The sequence below is a fragment of the Schistocerca serialis genome, chromosome 1 (genome assembly GCF_023864345.2).
Source record: "Schistocerca serialis cubense isolate TAMUIC-IGC-003099 chromosome 1, iqSchSeri2.2, whole genome shotgun sequence".
Lineage (NCBI taxonomy): Eukaryota > Metazoa > Arthropoda > Insecta > Orthoptera > Acrididae > Schistocerca > Schistocerca serialis.
This window is the reverse complement of record NC_064638.1, coordinates 305,761,438-305,787,056: the sequence shown is the minus strand read 5'-3', so window position 1 is coordinate 305,787,056 and position 25,619 is coordinate 305,761,438. Positions and strand designations below refer to the sequence as shown.

Genomic DNA, 25,619 nt, shown 5'->3' with positions numbered 1-25,619 from the left:
CATGCTCGCGAGCAGAATTTAACAAGCTCAACAAAGTGTTCGTACTCTTCAGGCATAGGCTTAATTGTATGAACTTTATTGTCCAGCATTTTAGAAAGTTTCAGTCAATCTGCCTTCTTGAAATTATACCTTCGTCTAAAACCAATTTCTCGAGGTCTTATGATGGGAAGAAGTTGGCACATTATTGGCCTATGTGTGTGTTAGGTATGGGATGACACACTGATTTGTGGCACTGTTGCGCTACATTTTCACTCACAAACAAGAGGTCAGGGTTGTACCCTCATTGCCACCTTCCACTGTCACAGGATGGAGGTAATTTACTATCATGAATGAGGGAGAGGGAGTCAGTTTCAGCCCAAGATATAATGGCTTCACCATTTTCATCTTCTTGAGTGTATCCCCAGGCATGGCTGTGGCTATTAAAATTCCCTATTACCAAGATATCTTTCGTGAATCAAAGTTTTTAGGAGGAACAAATTTTTCGAAATGAGGCTTCTACAATGATGTGATCACACAGTTGCTGAGTTCCAAGGTGATGATCTCGATGTTATTGTCATGTGTACAATAGGCACTCAAGACTTGGGATTTCTGGCTTGACGAAAATAGCACTTCCATATTTAGCATGAGGTATTTCTGCAGCTAGCTGCAAACCAGGTATTTTCAGTCATCTTTGCTGGGTATCTTTGTGAGTTTCTCATATGCACAGTACATCACACTTATGTTCACAGCACAGTTCTTCAAGCAGCTGTTGCTTAGGTTGTGACATGCCTTCAATATTTACTGAAATAACTGTCAGAAGAGGTTCTAAAAAGAACCGTTTATTTAAATATATCTTTTTTGAATTCATAAGTGCTTCTGGAATGCTGAGATGTATTACTTGCAACAAATTTCATTAAGGAATAAATATACTGAGAAGCAGTGATTGGAATACAAAGCTCCTTGAACAGGTTTCTACATGATCTTGAATTTACACCACAAATGATTATCACACACTTTTGCACACTAAAAACTTTTGCTTGGTCTGATGAGTTGCCCCAGAATATGATCCCATATGACACAATTGAATGACAGTAAGCAAAGTATGCAAGTTTTTTATATTTATATCTCCTAGATCTCACACGATTCTCACTGCAAATACAGGCTTGTTTAGGAGCTTAAGCAATTCTGTGGTATGCCCTTTCCAACTGAATTTATTATTGAGTTGCAATCCCAGAAATTTAACACTGTCAACCTCTTCAATCTGCATGTCTTCACGTGTTATACACATGCTGGAAGGAAATCTGTTACAGGTTTTGAACTGCCTATAGTTTAATGACAGTGAATTAACTTTAAACCACTTATTGACGTCAGTGAAAATTTGATTGGCAGCTATTTCTAAATCTGTACTTGACTTGCTGCTTATTGCAATGCTTGTATCATATGCAAACAAAACAAACTTAGCAACTGGCAATGTAACAGATGAGAGGTCATTAATGTACACAAGCAAAGGTAATGGACCCAAGATGGAACCTTGAGGAATATTACATGTAATTAATCCCCAGTCCAAGACTGACTGCTTACTGCGCAGGTATTTTGCAACAACACCCTTTGTTTCCTGTTGGATAGACAAAATTCAAACAATTTCGCAGAATTGCTGGTGACAACATAATATTCTAATTTACTTAACAGAATGCTATGGTTCACACAGTCAAAGGATTCTGACAGGTCACAGAAAATGCCAGAAGCATCTAATTTATTATCTAATGAATTAAGTACATTCTCACTGTAAGTGTAAATAGCTTTCTCTATATCAGAACCCTTAAGAAATCCAGACTGTGACTTGGACAATACATTATTTGCAGTCAGGTGCTTAAGAAGATGCTTGAACACAACCTTTTCATATATTTTTGTGAAAGCAGGCAAAAGTGAAATTGGTCGATAGTTTGATGGTATCTCTTTACCCCCCTCCTTGTAAAGAGGCTTAAGTTCAGCATATTTTAGCCAGAATGGAAATGTTCCGCTGATAAGAGATTGATTACACAAATAACTTGAGATAGAACTCAACTCACATGAGCACTCTGATTAACTTAATTGATATGTTATCGTACCCACTGGAATTCTGAGATTTTAAGGATTTTCATGATGGATGCTACTTCTTTGGGAGACATGAGTGTCATTTCCATTTTATTGAAATTATTTTTAAAGACTGGTCTCAGATACTTCATTGTACTGCTCACCAAACCTGATAATCCCAAGATATCAGTAACAGAAATGAAGTACTTGTTTAAGAGGTTTGTAACACTAAATGCAATTGTTACCAAAGTCTCATTTATTTTTAGAGCTATCTGTTCCTCTTCCTTTTTGGCCCCACCTGTCTCTGTCTTCACTATATCCCATACAGTTTTTATTTTGTTGCCTGATGTAATTATCTTTTTCTCATAATAAAGCTACTTCGATTTCTGGATTACTTGTTCAATATTTTGCTGTATTCTTTGTAATGCATTACAATTCTAACATCAGAGTTGTTCCTAGATAGTAGATACAGTCTCCTTTTTGTCCCACAATATCTTTATTCCTTGTGTAATCCACGGTTTATTTTTTGACTTCTCTGTGATTTGAGTTACCCTTAAGGGAAAACAATTTTCAAAAGTGGAATCAACTTTATTAATGAATGCTTTGTATTTTCCATTTGAGTCAGAATTGTTGTAAACATCTTCCCAGTTCACGTCTTTGAGTAATTCCCTGAATTTCTCAAGTTTTGACTTATTTATTACCCTCCTGTACTCAAGATTTAATAGATTTTTTTTTTTTTATCCTGACAAGTTTCAACATTGAACACAAGATGCTGCATGTCATGATCAGATATCCCATTTACTATTGGTTTTGTGATATGACTTTTTTCCCTAGATTTGTCTACAAAGATATTATCAATTGCAATCTCGGAGCATTTACATATCCTAGCAGCAAAGTTCACAGTAGGAACTAAAGTGAATTGTTCACTGACAGAGCTTTTAAATAAATTCACATTAAATTCACCAGCAACCACTACTTCCTTTTCTTTACCATGAGATGGGACAACAGAGCTCCCAGATTTTTTATGAAGAGGTTAAAATTTCCTGAAGGTGATCTGTATATACCTACTATTATAAAGAACTTACTATGAAATACTACTTCTGTTGCACAACCTTCTACGTGCTGCTCTGGTCAAAATTTATTAATATCAGTATTCCTGAAATCAAAACAGTTTCTGACAAACGTGGCAACTCCTCCTTTCTCCATATTTTCTCTACAGAAGTAAGAAGCTATCTGGAATCTTGTAGCATTTAACATATCTGTTACTAGTGTCCAGATAACATTACAGCCAGACTCAAATACAACATCAATAGACACAATACTTTTGTCCATAGCAATGAACACTCACCCTCCTACAGCATCTAATCTCTCTTCTTGATATAAGTATGTTCCATAGCTCACAGAATACTTTGGAGTTTTCTATTTTGGTTTTCATCCAGCTCTTGGTTTCAAGAATAATTTGAGCATGACAATTTTCCTGAAAGGCAGTAAGTTCAGGAAGTAAGTGATCTGATTTTGCTTTCTGCATATTGACTGGCGAGTGTTCATCAGAGGACTTCAAACTGCTACCTAGCCTAAAAATGTACTCCAGAAGTATTCTGCTACTCTAATAGCTGCTTCCTTTGCATAGTGCTACCATCACCCATTGAGGGTAGTCCTACAATTCTATGCTCCATAATGCAAGTCCAGAAATCTGCAGCCATGACCATCACAGAATTGACAGAGCCTTCGGTTAAGACCCTCCACGCGACTCCAAAGCAATGAAGCAGCAGCTTTTAAAAAAGTAGCAGTTCTCCTACTAATTTTACACTGTTAACTTTCGCCAAAATAGAGATCAATATGCTAATTAATTGTTAATGAAATTTCTAACCGCTATTTCTCTTTATTAAAACACACCTTCACTTTTTCCACACTCCTCAACACTCTCTTTCTTGCTAGTATCTAAGGAACAGTGATGAACAAAAAAAAAAGTTTGAAAACTTGGCTATAGTACTGAGTATCTTGTTTATAGCCTTACCCATATCTTTGTGCTTCCTCTGCAAAGTAAGTAGCGGTGATTTTTTCACACTATAGCTTGTAATCTGCGAAGGGTTTCTCTATTGTCATTTTAAAGGACAGTAGGATGTTAAAATTACTAGGACATGGAAAGGGTAACGAAGGGGAGGATGTCACTAAGAACCGGGTTTAATGTTATACATCAAAATAAGAAAACAACATGATTAGTTACCTGAAAGAATATTATATTCTTCATCAATTTGTATCAGTTTAAAAGCACTCCTTGCTCTCCACCCTTCAGTTTTTGCCATGCGGTAGTAAATATCTCTCTTGTCTTTTGTTGTTTTCCCCATTTTCTGAAATAATAACAATACAAGAAAAAAATTACTACATGAATATGAGTGAGATAGAAAAAGCTTTCTTGTTGGAACTAGCTGTTGATGTTATAATTTTAAGGAACGAAGAAATTATGTCGTCACAAAAGAGGCAATCTATCCTTAATAGGGGTCTCCTCAGAGCATGCGTTAATTCTTAGAATAAACAGCAGCAGCTCCCTGTACATGAACAATTAACAATATTTACAATACCTAGTGTAATGCAAGCTTCATCAGCAAAGGAAGAAAAACTAAATAAATAATGGTCTAACAACCTATGGTACCTACAAGTCATGAGCTCATGACCGCCTTGCACTCCAGCATGTGTCTGTCTATGCATTGATGCCAGTCTGGTCTAATTCAAATCGATTAAACCTTTCAATTAATAAATACAGCCATGAGAATAGGTCGCTACTCAATGAGTAGTACAGATGGTGAGCAGAAAACAGAGATGTAGAAAATGATAAATATTAGCTCACCTTTGGAAAAAGGCCATCTCTCTCTCAATCACTCAATCCCTAACTCTCTCTCTCTCTCTCTCTCTCTCTCTCTCTCTCTTTCACACACACACACACACACACACACACACACACACACACACAGAGAGAGAGAGAGAGAGAGAGAGAGAGAGAGAGAGAGAGAGAGAGAGAGAGAGCATCATTTTTATGTAACTGTGTGGTGTGCATTACTTTCTCTGAATAGTGATCTAGACATACATTTTCTCTCTCAGTTTTCCAGTAAACATTGTTTTCTATATGCTGATGCTCAATGTCTCCTTTATGTGATGAGTAGCATTCAATCCCCAAATAGATATGTACTAGTATATTCAATCCTGAACTGTTGCTCATAATAACATCCACCCTCTTGTCAAAATAATTAAAACATTCAATATAAAGGGTGGCCCAAAAATATGTTAACATTTGAAAATGAATAATTTTGATAGAAAGGTAACACCTGACACACATGCCTGAAATGACATGAGGATCAATTGACACCAAAAATGAGTGCAAAAACCAGCCAACAGATGGAGCTCAACAGCAACACATTAGTGACACTGATTAAGAAATGCTCATAAAATGTCATGTGATTGGTGCAATGTATGCCAATATATTACTAAACTGCATCATACCTTGCCTGGCTGATAAACATCTGTTGAAAGGCATGACTTTTATGCAGGACAGTGCTCCACCTCAAAAGGCTACATGTATGAAAGATATCTTGCGCACATCATTTGGTGAGGATTATGTGATGAGCCGCCACTTCCGTCATGCTTGGCTTCCCAGGTCCCCAGACCTCTCAATCCATGTGATTTTTGGTAGTAGGGTTACATGAAGTCACAAGTCACATGTGGTATGCAAATAGAATAGCTAATTCACAGGATAAAATTAAAGCCATATGGTCAGTTGTGAAGGAAGTGTCTGGTCAGCAGCACAAGGTTGATGATATAAAGTCAGTTCGCAATAATAATATTTCTGTTACCGATAAATCAGATATATGTACAGTATTTAACAACCATTTTCTGGGCATTGCTGGTGAATTAAATAAAAATTTAGCTTCTACAGGAAATCATATAAATTTCTTGGCAAATGCCTTTCCGAGATTGACGTCTGATATACTCCTCTGTGATACAGACAAGAGGGAGATTGAGTCAATAATTAATTCACTGAAGACTAAGGACTCTCATGGTTATGATGGAGTGTCTAGTAGAATATTAAAGTACTGTGCTGCACATGTTAGCCCTGTATTTAGCCATATTTGTAATTTTTCCTTTAGGAATGGTCAGTTTCCTGAGCGATTAAAGTACTCTGTAGTAAAGCTGCTTTATAAAAAGGGAGAAAGGAATAATGTAGATAATTTTAGACCTATTTCTATGCCATCAGTGTTTGCAAAAGTTATCGAAAAGGTTGTGTATGTAAGGTTAAGTGATCATTTTATATCACACGATTTGCTATCAAATGTACAGTTCAGCTTTAGAAGTCGTTTGACAACTGAAAATGCTATATTCTCTTTTCTCTGTGAGGTACTGTATGGGCTAAACAAAAAGTTTCGAACGCTTGGCGTATTTTTTGATTTAACAAAGGCATTTGACTGTGTTGAGCTCACAATATTGCTCCAGAAGTTGGATCATTACGGAATAAGGGGAGTAGCTCACAATTGGTTCACCTCCTACTTTAGCAACAGGCAGCAAAAGGTCATTATTCACAATGTTGATAACGGCTGTGATGTGGGATCTGAGTGGGGTACTGTCAAGTGGGGGTTGGCCCAGGGATCAGTGTTGGGGCTGCTCCTGTTCCTTATTTATATAAATGATATGCCCTCTAGTATTATTGGTAACTCTAAACTATTTCTGTTTGCTGATGACACTAGCTTGGTAGTAAAGGATGTTGTGTGCAACATTGACTCAGTTTCAAATAGTGCAGTACATGACCTCAGTTCATGGCTTGTAGAAAATAAACTAACATTTAATCACAGTAAGACTCAGTTTTTACAGTTTCTAACACACAATTCAACAAAACCTGATGTTTTAATCTCACAGAACGGGCATATGATTAGTGAAACTGAACAGTTCAAATTCCTAGGTGGTCAGATAGATAGTAAGCTGTCGTGGAAAGCCCACGTTCAGGATCTTGTTCAAAGACTTAATACTGCCATTTTCACTATTCGAACGGTATCGAAAGTGAGTGATACTTCGACACGTAAATTAGTCTACTTTGCTTATTTTCATTCACTTATGTCGTATGGTATTATGTTTTGGGGTAACTCTTCGCATTCTAGAAGGATATTTTTGGCTCAGAAACGGGTGGTTCGGGCAATAAGTGGTGTGAGTTCACGAATCTCTTGCCGACCTCTGTTCACGAGTCTGGGTATTTTGACATTGGCCTCTCAATATGTATATTCCTTATTGTCGTTTCTTGTTACCAATATTAGTTTATTTCCAACAATAAGCAGCTTTTACTCGGTTAATACTCAGCAGAAATCAAACCTCCATTTGGATAGGACTTCCTTAACTCTTGTGCAAAAAGGTGTGCAGTATATTGCTGCATCCATTTTCAATAAGCTGCCACTTGAATTCAAAAATCTTAGCAGTAATCCACGTGCTTTCAAATCGAAACTGAAGAGTTTCCTCATGGGTCATTCCTTCTATTCTGTCGAGGAGTTCCTTGAAAAATTAAGCTGATTCTCACTGTATTGCTTTTGCTTTTGCGTTTGCTTAAACTTATGGACTGATTTTCTTTCAGGTTCATGAACATTTATTTTTATCTGTTATTACTTTTATGTTGTAAGTTCATGTACTGACATGTTCCATGACCTTGGAGATGTGCTCCTCAATTTGGTCCTACAGAACTTGACATGTAAATAAATAAATAAACAAGTCTACTGCCATCCTCCGACCTTATTAGGGACGTAAAAAGACCACATTCTTGGCAATTTCTCGTCATACCTACCACTATGCTGTACAGTGCTGTTCACAACATTGTCTCTCGACTAGAGGAATTGTTGATGAATGACAGCTGACATGTTACGCATTAATTATAAAGAGCATACAGTTGTCTTTGCTAAACATCAATTTTATACTAATTATTGCTTTTATATCCTACAAAGTGCCACCTGCTGGTCATTTTGTTTTCATTTCAATAAAACCCTTGCCATTTCAAGCATGTGTGTCAATTTTTACCTCTCCCTTGCCTACATTATTCCGTAAATATTAAATTTTCAAATAATAACAGACTTTTGACCACCCTGTATTTCTGGTTGTTCAAATTATCACTAGCAATATTGCTGAATACTTCATTTAGATGTGAAACAATATTATCAAAGGAAAGTTGCTACTCACCGTACAGCACAGATGCTGAGTCGCGCCTCTGCTTCTCCTCTATATGGTAGCAAATTTTCTTTCATAATATTGTTACATTACATCCTGGATTTTCCATTATTTCATTTAGAAATAATTAATTAATTCACAGACTATCTTGAAACTGCTTCACCTAAACTGAAAGTGTTAAATGAAATGATCACATGGCATTATTGGCTAGAAGGCCCTGTTTGGGGTCGTTCAGCCTCCAAGGCAAGTCTTTCTATTTAATGCCACTTCATGATTATGTGGGGGTGAATAATGATAACGGTACACACTGCAATGTATTCAACACATTATAAACTCCTCGTAAATTACGGGAAAAAGATATAGACATGAAGCTCAGAGATCCAAGATATTCTCCAGGCATAACAGAAAACACTTACTTCATAAATCATACTTTAACTTTGACAATAGGAACAAGTTTTCTTTGTTGATCGAAACACCTTTTCTTCCCGAACTACTTTCATGATCTGTGCATATATGTAGACAATCATGTCAGATTTGCATTCTCTCAGTTTCCAGCCAGGTTGCAGTGTCAGTATACTGCAACACAGCTACTGTCACACTAATCATCTTCCAACGAAGTGTCAAGATACTACAGATGACCCTGCATTTGTGCCAGTGGAGAGTGCCACAAAAAAAAAAAAGAATCCCCTTAAAGGGCATTCAAGAGAAGAAAAGAAACAGCAAACCTGGAAGAAGATGGAGGAGACAAGAGACTCACTTTTTTCCAAGACAAAAGACCTACTTTTCCTCTTTATGTTAGGCCACTCACTCTACGATAGCGATGTGACTTGGAAAATGTGACATCAAAACTACCTTCTAACAATTGTTCATGTCAAAATGCTGCCACCCAGCAGTAATTTCATTTACGAAAAGAGCCGCTTGGCTTCATCTAATCTATTGTGGCATCATGTGATGTAATAAGGCCAATGCTTCTGAAGAAGATATTTTTGCAAATATCAAAACTATGGTCAAGGGATAATAAACCTTTATTTGCAACTGGTTGGCTGATTTTTCAATCTATTCCAAAAAAAAGCATATTTTTAATGTGTAATTCAATTGTAGCTTGAACAGCTTAATAAAATAATACATATGCTACATTACAAATAATAATTTTCACAAAAATCCAACATTAAAAATGGCATGATTGAACTGTGCTCTGCAGCTGCTTAGACAATGAAGTGCCGTTTTTATGACACGTTTCACTTCATTAACAACCTACTCATCACTACCGATCTACAGAAACAACAGTATTTCTGTTTCCCTTGACACAAGTTTAATAATCCCTCTTAAGGACATTTTCTTAACCCACATCTGAGACTTCTTCCTGTTGAGGAATGTGAAACAGTAAATGAAGACAATGTGTGTCCAACCATTGCTATAACACATATCACAATCAACATTTCAGGGAGGCGGGAAGTCCAAAATCACACTCTAGCCATTAGCTGCTACAGGACATGTACATAAAAAAACATATGAGGCACTGAGAATCACAAGGGCCTGAAGCACACTATCAGTGACACTGAGTTAGTAGAATGTATACATATTTCTAATATCTGTTGATTTTATGGTAAACCAGTTTTATTTGTGTTGTACACCCAGTGTACGTATAAACACTCACCAGTTTCTCTGATTTCACTTCTGTATGGGCCCAAAGAACAAAGAATAATTTTGTTCTTCTGGGATGTTGAATTGTTATCTAGGTTTGCCAACGTGAAACTGCTTCAGCTTCCTCACCTGAAGGTTGGTATCTAGTTACTCAGCAAGCCAGACTAGCTACACCTTTTACAGTCTGGAAAATGGATGATGAGGATGTCAGAGCTTTAAAGTGTGTTAACAACCTCGCTGCCAAATCAAAAGTTAATGTACACAGGAACATTGTAGATTTCAGAAATTCTGCAATGATGAAGTTTCCAACAGATTGCTGGGAACTGTTGTTTAATGTTTCATATTCTCCTTTCAGGTCATGGGAACCCACCATTTTCTCAATGTCACACTTTGGGATGCCAAATACATAGGTAGACCATATCAATCTTGAAACCAAAGACTTCACAATAGTGCTGGATCTCATGCCTGAAATGAACAGAGTTTTATTCTGAACTTCCCAAGCCACAGAATGTGTTTCATGATAGTCAAGACAATGACAAATATGAAGTGTTGGAATTGGTCATAATTTATGTGGTGCATATGGTATCTGTGTGCTCTGATTCTAGTTTCACATTTATAATAAACTTCAAAAACTGTCAGAAAGACACTAGCCTATTATCACCTTCATTATTCAGGCATGTTTCAGCCCACCACACAGTCACTGATCTCTGTTAACTGCTTGCAACAGGCAGATCAGTCACTCAACGAAACTGTAAGCTTACTATATGGGAAAATAACAGAAGACGAAACCAAAAAATTAACAGTAAATATGCATAACATAGAACGAACAAATGACAAGGAAGCAACACAGAAGACAGTATCACTACAATATATGAAAATAACCGTAGAAGAAACCAAAATGTAACAGTAAATATGCCTTTAGTCGAACGAACAAATGGCAGGGAATCAGCACAGAAGCTGTACCAGAGTGGACAGAAGTTAAAAACAACAGGCAGAAGTTAGCATCCAAACAACATAAGAATGATTTTTTATGGCCCAAACCACTGTAGAAGAAAACACCCACGAAGAAGTCCAGGACTCCCAGGAGGTGAAAATCAGATCATAAATGAAAAGATTTGAGCCTACTCTTCAAAGAAGTAACCAAGCAAGAAACATACCTCTCATAGGACTGAATAATTCTTTAACTCTCCTATATCATAAAGTACAGGACTTAACCAGTAAGTTATATGAGTTATGGGTCCTTTTGAATGGTTCACTGAAGGAGATTTCTATCTTGCATATAACTAAACACAGGCTACATGAACTATAAAAATGTGCAGTTGGGATTTCTGACTTCCAGTTGGTCAGTAGCTTTTGGAGGGAAACATACAGAGAGGGTGGAACATGTATATATAAGAATAGGTAATAAATCAAAGGAAATTAGATTTTAAAATGTCTGCTGTATTGAAAAAGATTTTGAATATGTTTATGTGAACTAACAGATAGTAAAATTATAATTGCATGTTTATATAGGTCCCCACCTGGCAATTTTGAAGTATTCTCTGAAATTTTGGAAAATCTTCTGAAATATCTGAATAGTCAGTCAAAATATATAATTGTGCTTGGGGATTTCAAGGACAGCTGTAAAAATGGGGGCAAAAAGTTGTTAATCTACTAAAAACATACAATATGGGCATGTGTGTAGAAGACACCACCAGACACAGCAGCAAAAGTGAAATTACTATAGACCAAATATTCATTGACAAATCAAAACGTGGCTTTAAATCTGAGGTACTGGATACAGGTTTCTCTGATCATCAAGCAATTAAATTGACTTTAGAGAAATCTCATAAGAAAAGTGACAATAGGAGATATATTGAGAGAAGATTAATTAATGATGACAGCATTAGGGTCTTTAATCTAATGTCAAAAAATGTAAGCTGGGACTTGGAAAGCAATAGTTCTGTAGGTATAAAATTCAACAAGTTCTTGTCAAATTATAAATAGGCCAATGCTATGGTATAAACAAAAATCAAATTCATGGATAACAAGTGAAATCAAAGAGTCATCAGAAAATCTTAGAATGCTTTATAAGTGTGCAAAGCAAAATAATATCTTGAAACCATTGTCAAGTGTTATATGAAAAAGCACAATATTCATACATCAGAAAGAGTAACAACAAAATGAAATCTATGTGGAAAGTTATTAACAATCATCCAGGCAAACATGAAAGTGCAAGTAATACAATCACCATAAAACACAAAAATGAAATTGTTGATGATCGACTTCTAACACCTAATATATTTAATGATCATTATATTAATGTAGCCCAAAATCTGACCACTAAATATAATCCAAAGATAAAGGTACCAACTCCAATAAATGAAAGGAAATGTACCTATATACCGTAACACCCAAAGAAGTACAAACGGCTATCAGCAAACTAATGAGTAAAATGACCTGTGGATTTGATAGTATCCCTGACAAAATTGTTAAATATAGTACCGAGAATGTTGCCTCTCAAATTGTGGACATAATCAATGACTCCTCTGAAACTGGTGTGTTTCCAAGGAAACTTAAGCAGTCAACAGTAACACCAGTTTATAAGTGGTGACAAGTCTGACATTAAAACTTTCAGTCCTCTATCATTATTATCTGTATTTTCGAAAATAATTGAAAGAATAATGTATGGCAGATTGCTAGACTTCCTAAACCAAAATAAAATTCTTGTAAATCCACAAAATGGTTTCAGAAAAGGCAAATCTACACAAACAGCTCTCTTCAGTTTCCTAAAACTTGTCTACAAAGCTATTGAGGACAAGGAACTGATCTGTGGGTTGTTTTTGGACCTTTCCAAAGTGTTTGATCTTATAAGTCATAATCTACTGCTCTTAAAACTGTATAGGCCTAATTATGGTGTCCGTGGTATTTCCTAAGAGTAGCTGAAGTCATATTTAACTGATAGGAAACAAAGAGTACAAATTTCTAAGGATGGAAATGTGTACCATTCTGAATATAAAAAAAGTTAATTATGGGGTGGCCCAGAGCTCGGTATTGGGACCACTGTTATTCTTGATTTTTATTAATGACCTACCTCAACAGTTTTCAACAGCTGATACCATATTATTTCCTGATGATACCAGCTTCATTATAAAATGGAAGAATGATTATGAGATGCAGCAAAAAATTAACAAAACTGCAGAAGTGGCAGAAAAATAGTTTAAAGATAACTGTCTAGTTGTCAACAACAAGAAAACTGTATGGATGAACTCCAGCAATATAAGAATAAAATAGGATCAGTGTAAAATTCTCATCATTGAATAGCCAAATTCAGCAAAAGAATCACATAAAATTTTTAGGATTATGGGTAGATGAGCATCTAAGATAGGAAGAACATGTAGAAATGCTTAACAAAAAATTAAGCAAGTACTGTTACATATTAAGAGTGCTTAAAGATTGCTGCAATACTGGAACAGTGTTAGTTCTTATTACGCATACATGGTTAGTCTACTGAAGCATGGAATAGTATTTTGGGGAAATACCCCTTTTGCAAAGCAGTCTTTTAAGCTCCAAAAGAAAGCTTTAAGATTAATAAGTGATGTTGCTTACAGACCACCACGTAGATGTATCTTCAAGGAATTAAAAATCATTACTTAAAACTTCATAACAAAAACTGGGCACATTTTTTTCATAGAAATATAGGATTTTGATTGCTGAGAGTTTGTTAAAAGAAATAAGTCCAACCTATAAGACTGGTGGTTGGCTTATAAACTTGATTTTTACATGGGACCGGGCTAGGTGTATACGTTCGTCATCTTGACGATAGTTTTACCTGACTGATGAGCAAGAAATTGTAGTAAGCAGTGATCCACAGGATGATAGTTTTGAACACCACTGCACTTTACTGGACGTTCTTTTACAAGGAGAGGTGAAGAATTCGAGTTTAAAATCCCACCGACGAGGTAGTCGTTACAGAAAAGGCACCCGAAGGAAACCCCAGAAATAGAAAGGGATATTTGAGTCTACTATTTTGTTGGCAATAATGTGAGGACATGCCATGCCAGTACAACGTGTAAATATCAACACCCAACTACGAAGGTTGTTACTTAAACGACGCTGTATACGAACGCTCTCGAGTTATGCAAGCTTGTGCTGACATGCAAATAAAAGCCCAGCAAATAACGAAAATCACACACTCCAACTTCTTCCGGGAACACACATATTAAACTATGCAATCAAAATTAATTTCCCACCTACCACCAATTCTTCGCTATCCTTAACAGACACTGTATACTGTATAGTGTACACAATAACAACAACATGTGTTCAAAGCTTGCCCCAGACAGGCTATCCTATTCTTCGACCATAGATACTATCATTATGGAAGCTGTCACCCGCAAAAGTCTTATAATTGTAAGCACAATATCGATTATACTTGTCTTCCACGTGCAACAAAGCTGAAACCACAACAATTTGCTCTGCTGTGTTGTACACTAGTGGGATCAGCCTGTGTCTATGATCCCAATTTCAAGTTCATAGTAAACTCTGGAGAGACTGTAAGACTTTGGATGCACATATAGTGTGACAGTTGACGCACGTGAGTTTGTTTGTAAACATGCATTACTGTATTTGTATACTTGTATCGAAATTTAATTGAGTGCCTCATATTGTTTTCTGCCACGAATCATACGTTGTACGGCGCTCGAGTGTTTTTGTTGCCGATAATAGTTGATGTTCGTATCCTGATGGCTTTCGGATATTTGAAGAAATGGGTTGAACCTACCGATACTAGGCGCTGACTTTTATCCGTGATGTGTTGATATATTTGGGGAGACACGAGGAATCCTCGTTGGCCTCTTGTTAGAAAGGAAACACTGGCAGTTTTTATTTTTTGCATGCAATGTTTTTTGCGGTTAGGTTATAGCGTCTGCTAGTGTTTCATGCATATTTCATACCGATGAATTGTTCATGACCCCCTTTTCAATAACTTCATATTCAAGAACTTAAAAAAATTAAAAAATTATTTAATTACTTATATTTAATTAACATACTAAATGTTACTTAGTTAGCCTTCCACAACTTTAAAAGCGCCATCACATTTATTGAAGGCAACTATGTACTGTCTCAAGAATTTATTTTATTAATATTGTGCCTCAACATTTCTTGACATGCAAGAAACACAGCGAAATAACATTTGCACTTCCACATAAAAGAAAATTTTTAACTTGATATAGAATCGTAATGACTGAAATAAAACTTACTACATTTTGGAAGCACGCCTTGATTTATAGTTCTTCACTAATTTCTCAGGTCTTTTCTGCCCCAAATTATTTCGTACTTTTGACCAAATAAGCAGCTCCAAGGCTGGCACTTGACTGTAGCAAATTTAAAGCTCAGCAACATATGTAGGAGCTTTAGTATCCACCCATGAATGTGGTCAAAAATGTGGAGAAGTTCCTCCTAATGGATGCAGTGCGGCACTAAATAGTTATCAGAATGGGTTAGTGTTTTGAATAGTGTAATTATAGGAATTGAAACGGAAGTGTTTAATCATCAGTACGAAAAAAATCCAACAACAATAAAATACAATTTTATTCACTGGGTTGGTTTTTTTTAAAAAAAAAAACACACAACCAAGTTTTCCTCAACCCTGGTTTACTCTGCTTATCACTACATAGAGAACAAAAGTAGCCTAGAGTGCTGCAGCTGCTATGGGATCTAGCTTGCTCAGTGGGTTTAGCTGTGTCAAGGGTAGGACTGATCTGATCTAACAATATTTTTGTAAAAACTTTGTACAAAACACTGATTAGACTTATGGTGCAATAGTTTTTTTTATGTTTTGAATGCTTCCTTTTTTGCTGTGCAGTATTAGTATTGCTGTGTTCCATGAGGCTGGGATTGTTGAACTTTCAATAGAGTAAGCAAAGAGTTTTGACAGGTGCTCATACATTTCCCAACAGTAAACTTAAGAATACCAACAGACAACTCACCATAATCAGCAGCTATGCTCTTTCCAAGATGTCAGTAGTATATTTGACTTCTGTAGGAAGTACGTCTGAAACTTTTGTGCATGACAGCACAAGTAATGTTGTAATTAGGTTTGTACCTACACCTACACTGTGTTTACATATCATATGATGCAGCTCCAAGGCTGGCACTTGACTGTAGCAAATTTAAAGCTCGGCAACATATGTAGGAGCTTTAGTATCCACCCATGAATGTGGTCAAAACAATGGAGGCAGTCTTACACATTCCCAGAAATTACTGATCAGGAACTTAACTGTTAGGCACTCTCAGCATGATGTGATAAGCTGATAAACAAAATGTTCAGTTTTGCAATGTTATACCAGTTGTTGCTGAATCCTCAAATACATACTACTTTTGGCTGAGATGTTTTCAGCACTAACCAAGCATTAAAATCTAATCTTGTTTTAAATAAAAACACGAGAAAGAACTGGGAGCCAACTAGTAAGAGCATTGACGGCGGCGATGAGGTTACACATGATCAAATCCCTGTTGTTGTCAGTAAGAGAACTAGCAAAGGTTCCCCTGCCTAAAAAGTGTCTTAGTTAGCTTAGAGTTTTATGCAGTGGGATGGTACACAGAAGATAGAATGTCCAGCACTGGAGGGCACACTAACAAGTAACAGGAAAATAAAAGAATTGTAAGGACAAGTACTAAAGAACTTTACACAGAATCATCAATTCTCTGTTAGAGTATCCTACTATTAAAACTAAAGTACAGCAGAATCTTACATCTCCAAAAGAAATTGAAAAAATCATAAAATTACTTCATCTGAACATGATGGAATATCAATAGGATTCCAAAATCATATGCAGACTTAATCAGTCACATATTATGCCATTTATGTAACCAGTCAATGAAAACTGTGACATTTCCAGGCAGACTGAAACATGCAATAGTGATGCCCATCCACAAAAGTGGGGCAAGGAATGTACCATCCAATTATTGGCCCATCTTTTGGCTGCCAGTGTTCTTAAAGGTGTCTGAGAGAGTAGTTTTTGATAGGATTTATGGCCATATGACACAAAATGGCTTACTGACATTTGCACAGTTTGCCTTTCATAAGGGATTATCCACAAAGAGAGTTATATTGAGCCTAACGGGTGAAACTCTAGGTGAATCAAATCTCAGAAGGTGTCCAATTTTTTGTTACCTTGCTAAAGCTTTCGACTGTGTAGATCATAATACATTGCTAAAAAAGCTTCCACACTAAGGTGTCAAAGACAAACCTTTAAAGTGGCTACAATCTTTTCTACACAACAAGAAGCAAAGAGTTATCACAATGGAGGCAGGTGTAACAGTAAACTCAGACTGGTGAAACATATAATACGGAATCCCCCAGGGCTTGATCCTTGGGCCACTGATTTTTCTGATCTATATTAATGATCTACCATTTACAATTAATGACAGAGCAAAAATAGTCATATTTGTGGATGACACGAATATTCTGATCAAGGGTCCCCAACTCTGCAGTGCAGGATACAGTGCTGACAGTCACTAACCAAATACACAAGTGGTTCACAGCAAGTAGCCTAACCCTAAAATTTTCAAAAACTAACATTATACAGTTTCAGAAAGTAAATAAAAAACTCTAAGCTCCAGAAATGGAGATCAACAACCAAAAGATTTATGAAACCAGACATACAAAATTCCTAGGCATCCAGCTAGATAGCCAGCTAAGATGAAGAGAGCAAATTGATCACCTGGTAAAAAAAAAACTTAGCACAGCATGTTTGCTCTGAGAGCTATTTCTCAGACGCTCGCACACATTCTTCCTCATTGTTTTCATTTATCTTGTCAGTAATCTAGCCACTCAAAGTGCACAGATTTGTACCAGTGTTACCACACTACCCACTGACAAATGAGTCATTTCAGCAATCTGTTGTGTCATCACACATTTGTCATTTTGGATAATTTGATCATTAGTCTCCTTATTCACATCACTCACTGCCGTTGATGGTCTACCCCATTGTGGATTGTCCATTAGAGAGAAATCACCTTCTTTAAACCTCTGCAACCACCACTGGATACTGCTGTGATCCACTGTGTCCTCCCCATAAACAGGGAGCAACTTCCTGTGAATCGATGTGGCAGAGTCATCGCCGGTCTTGAAGAGGAACTCAATCACCGACTATTGTTGCAACCTGAAATCTACTTCATGGTCCACTATGGCTCACCTGTAAATAAAAGAAAATACTTTTATATACCAACTTAAAGCTAAATTTTCCAAGTATGTTCACAAAAAATTTCATTCCCTTCCTGCAAGAAATAAAAAAATTATAGACGACTGTGCAAAACTTTTTGAACACCTTCTGTACAAGAAAAGCTAACGAGTGGTTCCAGTCATACTAGGAAAATGATACAACAGATGAGAGATGAGGAGAGGCCACATTCAGTTGATATTAAATATTTACAGAAACCATTGGTAACATAGGTTTTCCTTCAGGTAAGTATATCAGGACCAATTTTGTCCTTAATAGGTATGTAGTAACACTGTTCGCGTTTACGTCGCACTTCACTTAGCGTAGACCGGGACTGTGTCCTAGGCATGCCCGATGTTAACTGACTCGGGCACGGCCCGTGCTGCCGGAATTGTTGTTGTTGCTGTTGTTGTCATGCCGGCAGAGGTCGCGTCCGAATTCTCTCGTGCCCTCTGGTGGATGAGACTCTACTTGCGGCAACTACCGTCCGTGACGCGCCGTGCCAATGTGCGCCTCCCGCGATCTTTCTGGTGGCTACTACACTCCTCCTTCTTCGGGGGGTGAAGCCACTGTGATCCATTGCGTCGGAAGGTGGAGCATCGGGCAGGAGCGATGATCTCCACATCGATTGGATGGCCGGAGTCGAGGGGATCTGCCAACCCTCGAGCCGGAACCTTCGAATACGGCTGGAAGTGACCTACACGAAGAGGCCCCCGTCGTCCCACAACTGGTGCCCGGGACAGAACGGGCGACAAGCTGTCGAACTCCGGATCCTGTTCCACCCCGGGAGGGGCAAGGCCCAGTGGCGGGGACGAAGGGGAAGGGACGACCACAGGTGAACCAACCTCCTGAGAAACCGGGCCTGCTAGGGGGGCCGGCTCTCACTGGGGCATCTCGAACGATGGCGATGCCGGTGCTGGAGCTACTGGAGGCTGCCAAGGCTGAGAACCATTGCAGTGCGGCAGAGGCACAGCGGGGAGAGGAGGCAACGTCCCCTGTGAAACCAACACAGGTGCCGGCAATGGGGAAGCCGGTGTCCGAGAGGGTGGAGGGTAGGTGCCCGAACGTGGACGTAGCTGATTTTGGTGACGACGTACCACCCGGTCCCCCGCCTGCAAGGTATAGAGCCGGCGGCCATTGCGACGCAGGACCACCGCTGGTATCCAACGTGGATTGCTACCAAACCCATGGGCCCAGACCGACATACCCAGTGGAAAGCCAGGTACTCCGTTTTGTGAAGACTGGCGAGGACCAGGCCGGAGGAGGTGCAGCAGAGTCCTAGGTTGACGCCCATGGAGGAGCTCTGCGGGGCTGCGTTCTCCCATTGTTGTGGTCCGGTATGCCGTCAAGAAAAACGTCAATGCTTCCTCCGCAGGAAATTCGTGCACATACTTTTTCATCTGCGTCTTAAATGTGCGCACCATGCGCTCGGCTTCCCCATTCGATTGTGGATGGAAGGGGGGAGAGCAAACGTGCCGAATACCGAAGCGCCTACAAAAATCCTGGAAGGTCTGCGAAATAAACTGCGGTCCATTGTCCGAGACCAGGGTGATTGGCAGACCTTCCACAGAAAAAATTTTTGCTAGTGCCTGGATTGCAACTTCTGAAGTGGTTGAGGAGCAGCGAACCACATATGGGAATCGGGAATAAGCATCAATGACAATGAGCCAAAAACCATTGAGAAACGGGCCCGCAAAATCGATGTGAACACGTTCCCATGCTTGGATTGCCGGCGGCCATGAAGAGAACGCTGCACTGGGAGATGCTTGTTGGCTCGCACACTGGGAACAGGCGGCCACCAAGTGCTCAATTTCTCTGTCAATACCGGGCCAGTACACATGTCTGCGAGCCAAGGTTTTAGTACGGGAAACACCCCAGTGCCCCGCATGTAATAACGTGAGGACCTCTCGTCGTAAACTTGCAGGAACAACCACGCGAGGAGCTGTATCATCGGTAGCCAGAAGGAGAACGCCGTCCAAGACCGAGAGGCAGTCCCATAGAAGAAAATAATTACGAAGAGGGTCCTAGGCCCAGCCCGGAGGGCGGGATGACCACCCCTGCTGAATGAGGCGAACTAATTGCCGGAGAACCGGGTCAGCTGCCGTTTCCCTGGTGACTCGAGAACTAGTGATCAGGAAGCCATCAACCGCTTGGCGGGACGCCACATCCAAATGAAAACACAAAATCTCCTCTCGATCGAACATAGGATCCGGGCCCACCGGAAGACGGGAAAGAGCGTCAGCGTTGGCATGCTGTCCTGTAGGGCGAAAATGAATGTAATAATGGTACTTAGAGAGGAACAAGGCCCAGCGCTGTAGTCTGTGGACCGCCCTATCCGGAATCTGAGAGGCGGGGCCAAATAACAATATTAACAGCTTATGGTCAGTGATTAACTGAAACTTCGTGCCATACAAGAAAGGGTGAAACTTGGTAACAGCGTAGACAATGGCCAAAGCCTCTTTTTCCACCTGGGAGTAATGGGCCTGCGCGGGACTAAGCATTTTAGACGCAAACGCCAGTGGTTGCTCGGAACCATCTGCATTGCGATGGGCCAGGACCGCCCCCACCCCATACTGCGAAGCATCAGTAGCCAGGACCAACGGCTTATGGGGATCAAAAGTAGGCAAACAAGGGGCTGACGTGGGGAGGCCCTTCAACGAGGTGAACGCTCGCTCGCATGCAGGCGACCAATCAAAAGGAACACCCTTGTGCAGAAGGTAGTACAGGGGGTGGGCTATAGTGGAAGCCCTGTGAATGAACCGGTGGTAAGAGGCTATCTTGCCTAAAAAAGCTTGTAACTCTTTCAGCGAAGCGGGCCGAGGAAGGTTGACGATACCTTGGACCAAACTTCCTAGTGGCTGGATACCGTGCCGAGAGATGGTGTAGCCCACATACTCAATGGATGGTTGAAAGGTGAACGCTCGCTAGCATGCAGGCGACCAATCAAAAGGAACACCCTTGTGCAGAAGGTAGTACAGGGGGTGGGCTATAGTGGAAGCCCTGTGAATGAACCGGTGGTAATAGGCTATCTTGCCTAAAAAAGCTTGTAACTCTTTCAGCTAAGCGGGCCGAGGAAGGTTGACGATACCTTGGACCAAACTCCCTAGTGGCTGGATACCGTGCCGAGAGATGGTGTAGCCCACATACTCAATGGATGGTTGAAAGAAGGTTGACTTATGCAGGTTGCAACGCAAGCCCACAGACCTGAATTTGAGAAAGAGGGTGCGAAGGTTGTGCAAGTGTTCCTTCGTGCTGCGGCCTGTGACAATTATGTCATCCAGGTAATTAATACAATGAGGAATTGTCGACGTGACATGCTCAAGATAACTCTGGAATATCGCTGGGGCACTGGATATTCCAAAGGCCAACCGCTGGTATTGGTAAAGGCCACCTGGGTGTTGACGACCGCCAACCGTTTGGAGTCCTCATCAAGTGGTATCTGATGGTAAGCCTCTGACAGATCGATTTTCGAAAAATATTGGCCTTCCGCCATGGAGGTGAACAATTCATCAGCACAAGGCAGAGGATAGGTGTCCACCACCAATTGGGAATTAATGGTGGCCTTGAAATCGCCACAAAGACGTAATTTTCCCGAGGGCTTCCTTACAATAACGAGGGGCAAAGCCCACTCGCTGGAAGAAATGGGAAGAACGACCCTAGGGCTGTCAGCCGGTCTAGCTCTTCCTTTAGCTGAGGGCGGAGAGCCAAGGGGATCTGCCTCGCGCGGAGAAAACGCGGGCGAGCCGATGCCTTCAACGTTAAGTGAGCTTCAAAATCTGAAACACGCCCCAGGCCCTCCTCAAAAATATCTGGAAAGTCGGAGATCAAAGATTCCAATGATTGATAGGGAACGTCTTTGGAGACCAACTGTATGGAGGCAGCGATAGAAAAACCGAAAGCTTGAAAGGCATCCAGGCCAAAAAAGGTTAGCTGAGCTCGCATCACTGACAACAATAAAAGTAATAGGCCGAGTGACTGATTTGTAAGTCACTTCAGTAGTGAATTGACCCAGTAGGGGAATGAACTGTTTACCATAACTGCATAGACGCCGGTAAACTGGCGCCAACGGGGGTGATCCAAGGTCGGAATAAGTTTGTGCATTCAACAACGAAACTGCCGCACCTGTATCGACTTGCAGTTGTAACCGGCGCGACCGAACCGACACCTCGATAAAGAGTTTGCGTGCCGATGCGTCGGGAGCCTGGCCCGATGAAACTTCCTGAATGTCAACGTCCATGTCCTCTGTACCTGCTTCCTTCGATTCTTTTGAGGCTGAGCGGCAAACTTTAGCAATGTGACCTTTTCTATTACATTTGCGACAAACGGCCCAACGCTGGGGGCACTCTGACCGATCATGATGTATATAGCACGACGCACAGGATGGCAACAGGGGCCAGCGGCCGGAATTATGTTTACGCGCTGTGCGGGAGCGGCCGTAACGGCCGGATTGTACCGCTTGCACGTCGTCCACCCCTGACACAGTGGACGCGGCCGCGCCGCCCTGAACCTCCGCGACGTCTCACCACGCTTCCAGCTATTGACCCGCTGCGTGAGAGACTTCATACGATTGAGCAATGGACAGGACTTCCTCGAGGGAAGGGTTTTCTAACTGCAGGGCCCGTTGCCGGACCTCCCTATCAGGGGCCAAACGAACAATGACGTCGCGTACCATAAGGTGGGCGTACGACTCTCGCGACTGTTCCGTGACAAAATGACGCTTGCGACTAAGACCGTGCAGGGTAGTGGCCCACGCCCGGTAAGACTGATGGGGCTGTTTCTTGCATTGATAGAACTCGACCCTAGCCGCCACAACATGCATGCGGCGGTGATAATATGAAGACAGCAATGAACACAATGCGCCAAAAGACAAGGACGAGGGTTCCTGCAACGGCTCGAGCTGCCGCAAAACTTGATACAGCGAGGGAGATATCCAAGACAAGAGGAGAGCACGACATACCTCCGCATCGGCAACATGAAACGCCTGGAAATGCTGCCAAAGGCGATGTTCATATGCGTCCCAATCCTCCGCCGTCTCGTCATACGGGGGAAAGGGAGGAGGGAACGGCGCCGGAGCAGACGGCGTGGAGAGCAATGCCGGAAGCACTTGTTTCATGGTGGCCATGAGTTCCATCTGCTGCGCAACCAAAACTCGCACCAAATCCTCCATGCCGTGGAGAAGCTGCAAAACCGGAAAAACGACGCAACACGCGAAAGAACATTTCATCCTCGTCGCCAATTGTGTAGTAACACTGTTCACGTTTACGTCGCACTTCACTTAGCGTAGACCGGGACTGTGTCCTAGGCATGCCCGATGTTAACTGACTGGGGCACGGCCTGTGCTGCCGGAGTTGTTGTTGTTGTTGTTGTTGTAATGCCGGCAGAGGTCGCGTCCGAATTCTCACGTGCCCTCTGGTGGACGGGACTCTACTTGCGGCAACTACCGTCCGTGACGCGCCGTGCCAATGTGCGCCTCCCGTGATCTTTCTGGTGGCTACTACAAGGTATCAATAATTTTCCAGACAAAATAAGACATCTGGGAAAAATTCTCTTTGCTGATAAAACATTATAGTCACTAGTAAAACACCAAAACTCATAGTTGTGAAAATAAAAAAGGCCTAACAGAGATGTACAGTTGGGCAGTATGTTGTAAATTAACACTGAACAAAATGAAAACAAAAATCAAGAATTTCTGTTAAAGGAGGAAAAGTAACTCTGTTGCTTTAAACATATATGATAAATATGTAGACTGCATAGCATACATGAAGTTTATAGGTCATTTGACATGGAACTGAAGATACTGACAAAGAGAATGTCATCAACATATTTGCATTTAATGCAGTAATGCCAACAAATAACTGTGTGGAGAATAACCAAATTGTTTTAATAAGAACACCGATCATTAGTTCCATACAAAGTCCATGTACATAGCTAGGCCAAGTCCAGACAAGTAAGAAGTGTCCTGAGAGTGCAGTCAAGTGAGCATACAAATGAACCATAATCCTCCTCTCTGGGATTATAATAGGTTTGTTCACAAGGTGGTGCTGCCGCGCACTGACATGAGCAAGTTGAATCATAACTAGATGAGCAGGCACCACACATCTCTTTGGACTGTTTCCCTATTTCTTGCTTTGGCTTTTTCTGGATACGGTTATCCTGAGTAGTGGGATTCTTAGATTCCTCCCTTGTTCTCTTACTGCCTGCCCTCAACGTAGAAGGGGTTTGTACACCCCCTTTGCCCTGAGACAGTCTTTTGTTGGAGGTCTTGGGCTCAACCACTTTTAGTTCCCTCCACTTTTGTTTAGGAAGCCACTCTTTTCTCTCCTTTAGCTTTTGTTCTCTAAGAAGTTTCCTCCTCTGAGCCCCAGACAAGTCTTTGGTCTTAATCTGGTCCAACTTCTTACTAACCATTCCCACTCCTTGAACAGGTCTGTCTCCCTGTTCAGCTGAGGAGATGTTTTCCATTGGTTCCAGCCCCAGTGTTCAGGTGTCTGAGGTCTCAATTTGAGACTGAAGTGCTTTTTGAGTTTCCTCAAGACTTTAACCTAAAAAGCCACCTTGCCCATTCCACACAGTCCCAGCTATCCATGTTGTGGTCTCTTGCTTTTGGTGGACTCCTGACCTATTCAGCAGAGCCTGAAACCCAACCACAAAAAATTGAGGAATCTTTAGCTTAGATGGTCACAGAAACATCTGAGCCTCTGATGCATACCCTCCACTCAGCTCTGTACCAGAGGTCCACTATCAGTTCCGTTGACTAGGCTGCAAATATTGAGCTCTGCTTTCATCTCGCAAGCAAGTCCGGCAGCCTTTACCACTTGTGTTAGTTGTTCGGAACCACAGAGAATCCCTTCTGATCCAAAGCAGTATGTATCATTGGTAACTATGTGAGCACCGCCTGCAGTTGATATTATAGTCATAGGATACTACATTTTTTAGTTTTGTGAAGTGCACAATTTTATATTTCTGAACATTTAAAGCAAGTTGCCAATCTTTGCACCTCTTTGAAATGTAATCAGGATCTGACTGAATAGTTACACTACAAAAACAGTCAATTACTGATGAAATTATGTAATTGGATAGATAAAATATCTACTCACGAAATGGTGGAAGAACGCACATATAAAAAGACTGCTGTGACTGGCAAGCTTTCGGAGCCAGTGGCTCCCTCGTCAGGCAGAAGGGTTGAAGGGAAAGGTAGAAGAGTGAAGGAAAGGGACTGGAGAGGTCTAGGAAAAGAGGTAGATTGTGGGAAAATCACCCAGAACCACAGGTCAGGGGATACTTATGTATGGGATGAGAAGTATAAAAAAAGAGTCTTTCTTTCTCATTCCGTACGGTAAGTCTCACCCGACCGGCATCTCTGGGTGACTTTCCCAAAATCTACCCCTTTTCCTACATCTCCGCAGACCTTTTACTTCACCCTTCTTCCTTCCCCTTCAACCCTTCTGCCTGAAGAAGGAGCCACTGGCTCCAAAAGCTCACCAATCTCAACAGTCTTTTATGTGTGTCCTACCGCCGCTTGGTGAG

The 25,619-nt window shown here is 40.6% G+C and overlaps 3 protein-coding genes across 11 annotated transcripts in view; 2 read left to right on the top strand and 1 right to left on the bottom strand.

The window, feature by feature from the left end:
- The window catches only part of LOC126469111 (putative tRNA (cytidine(32)/guanosine(34)-2'-O)-methyltransferase), a 69,799-nt gene extending 55,093 nt beyond the window's left edge, over window positions 1-14,706 (bottom strand). For 3 of the 8 annotated variants that reach the window (XM_050096606.1, XM_050096607.1, XM_050096608.1), the window contains exons 1-2: window positions 14,125-14,268; window positions 4,280-4,403 (exon numbers count right to left, since the gene is read on the bottom strand). In XM_050096606.1, coding sequence (XP_049952563.1) covers window positions 4,280-4,400 — 121 coding nt within the window. In that variant the 5' untranslated portion in view covers window positions 4,401-4,403; window positions 14,125-14,268. Of the gene's footprint in view, window positions 1-4,279; window positions 4,404-8,256; window positions 8,413-9,901; window positions 10,073-13,699; window positions 13,854-14,120; window positions 14,280-14,650 lie in introns of those variants that run through there. The other 5 variants (XM_050096610.1, XM_050096611.1, XM_050096613.1 and 2 more) reach the window with 5 other exon arrangements.
- On the top strand, window positions 12,323-12,803 carry LOC126469053 (uncharacterized). The gene is made up of 2 exons (XM_050096605.1): window positions 12,323-12,474; window positions 12,563-12,803. Exons 1-2 carry the CDS (start codon window positions 12,323-12,325, stop codon window positions 12,801-12,803), a joined length of 393 nt encoding a protein of 130 aa, XP_049952562.1.
- LOC126469085 (putative tRNA (cytidine(32)/guanosine(34)-2'-O)-methyltransferase) overlaps window positions 14,317-25,619 on the top strand; it is a 77,955-nt gene continuing 66,652 nt past the window's right edge. The window contains exon 1 of one of the 2 annotated variants that reach the window (XM_050096604.1): window positions 14,317-14,464. The gene's annotated coding sequence lies outside the window, so the exon portion shown is untranslated. The remainder of the gene's footprint in view (window positions 14,465-25,619) is intronic. The other variant, XM_050096603.1, reaches the window with a different exon arrangement.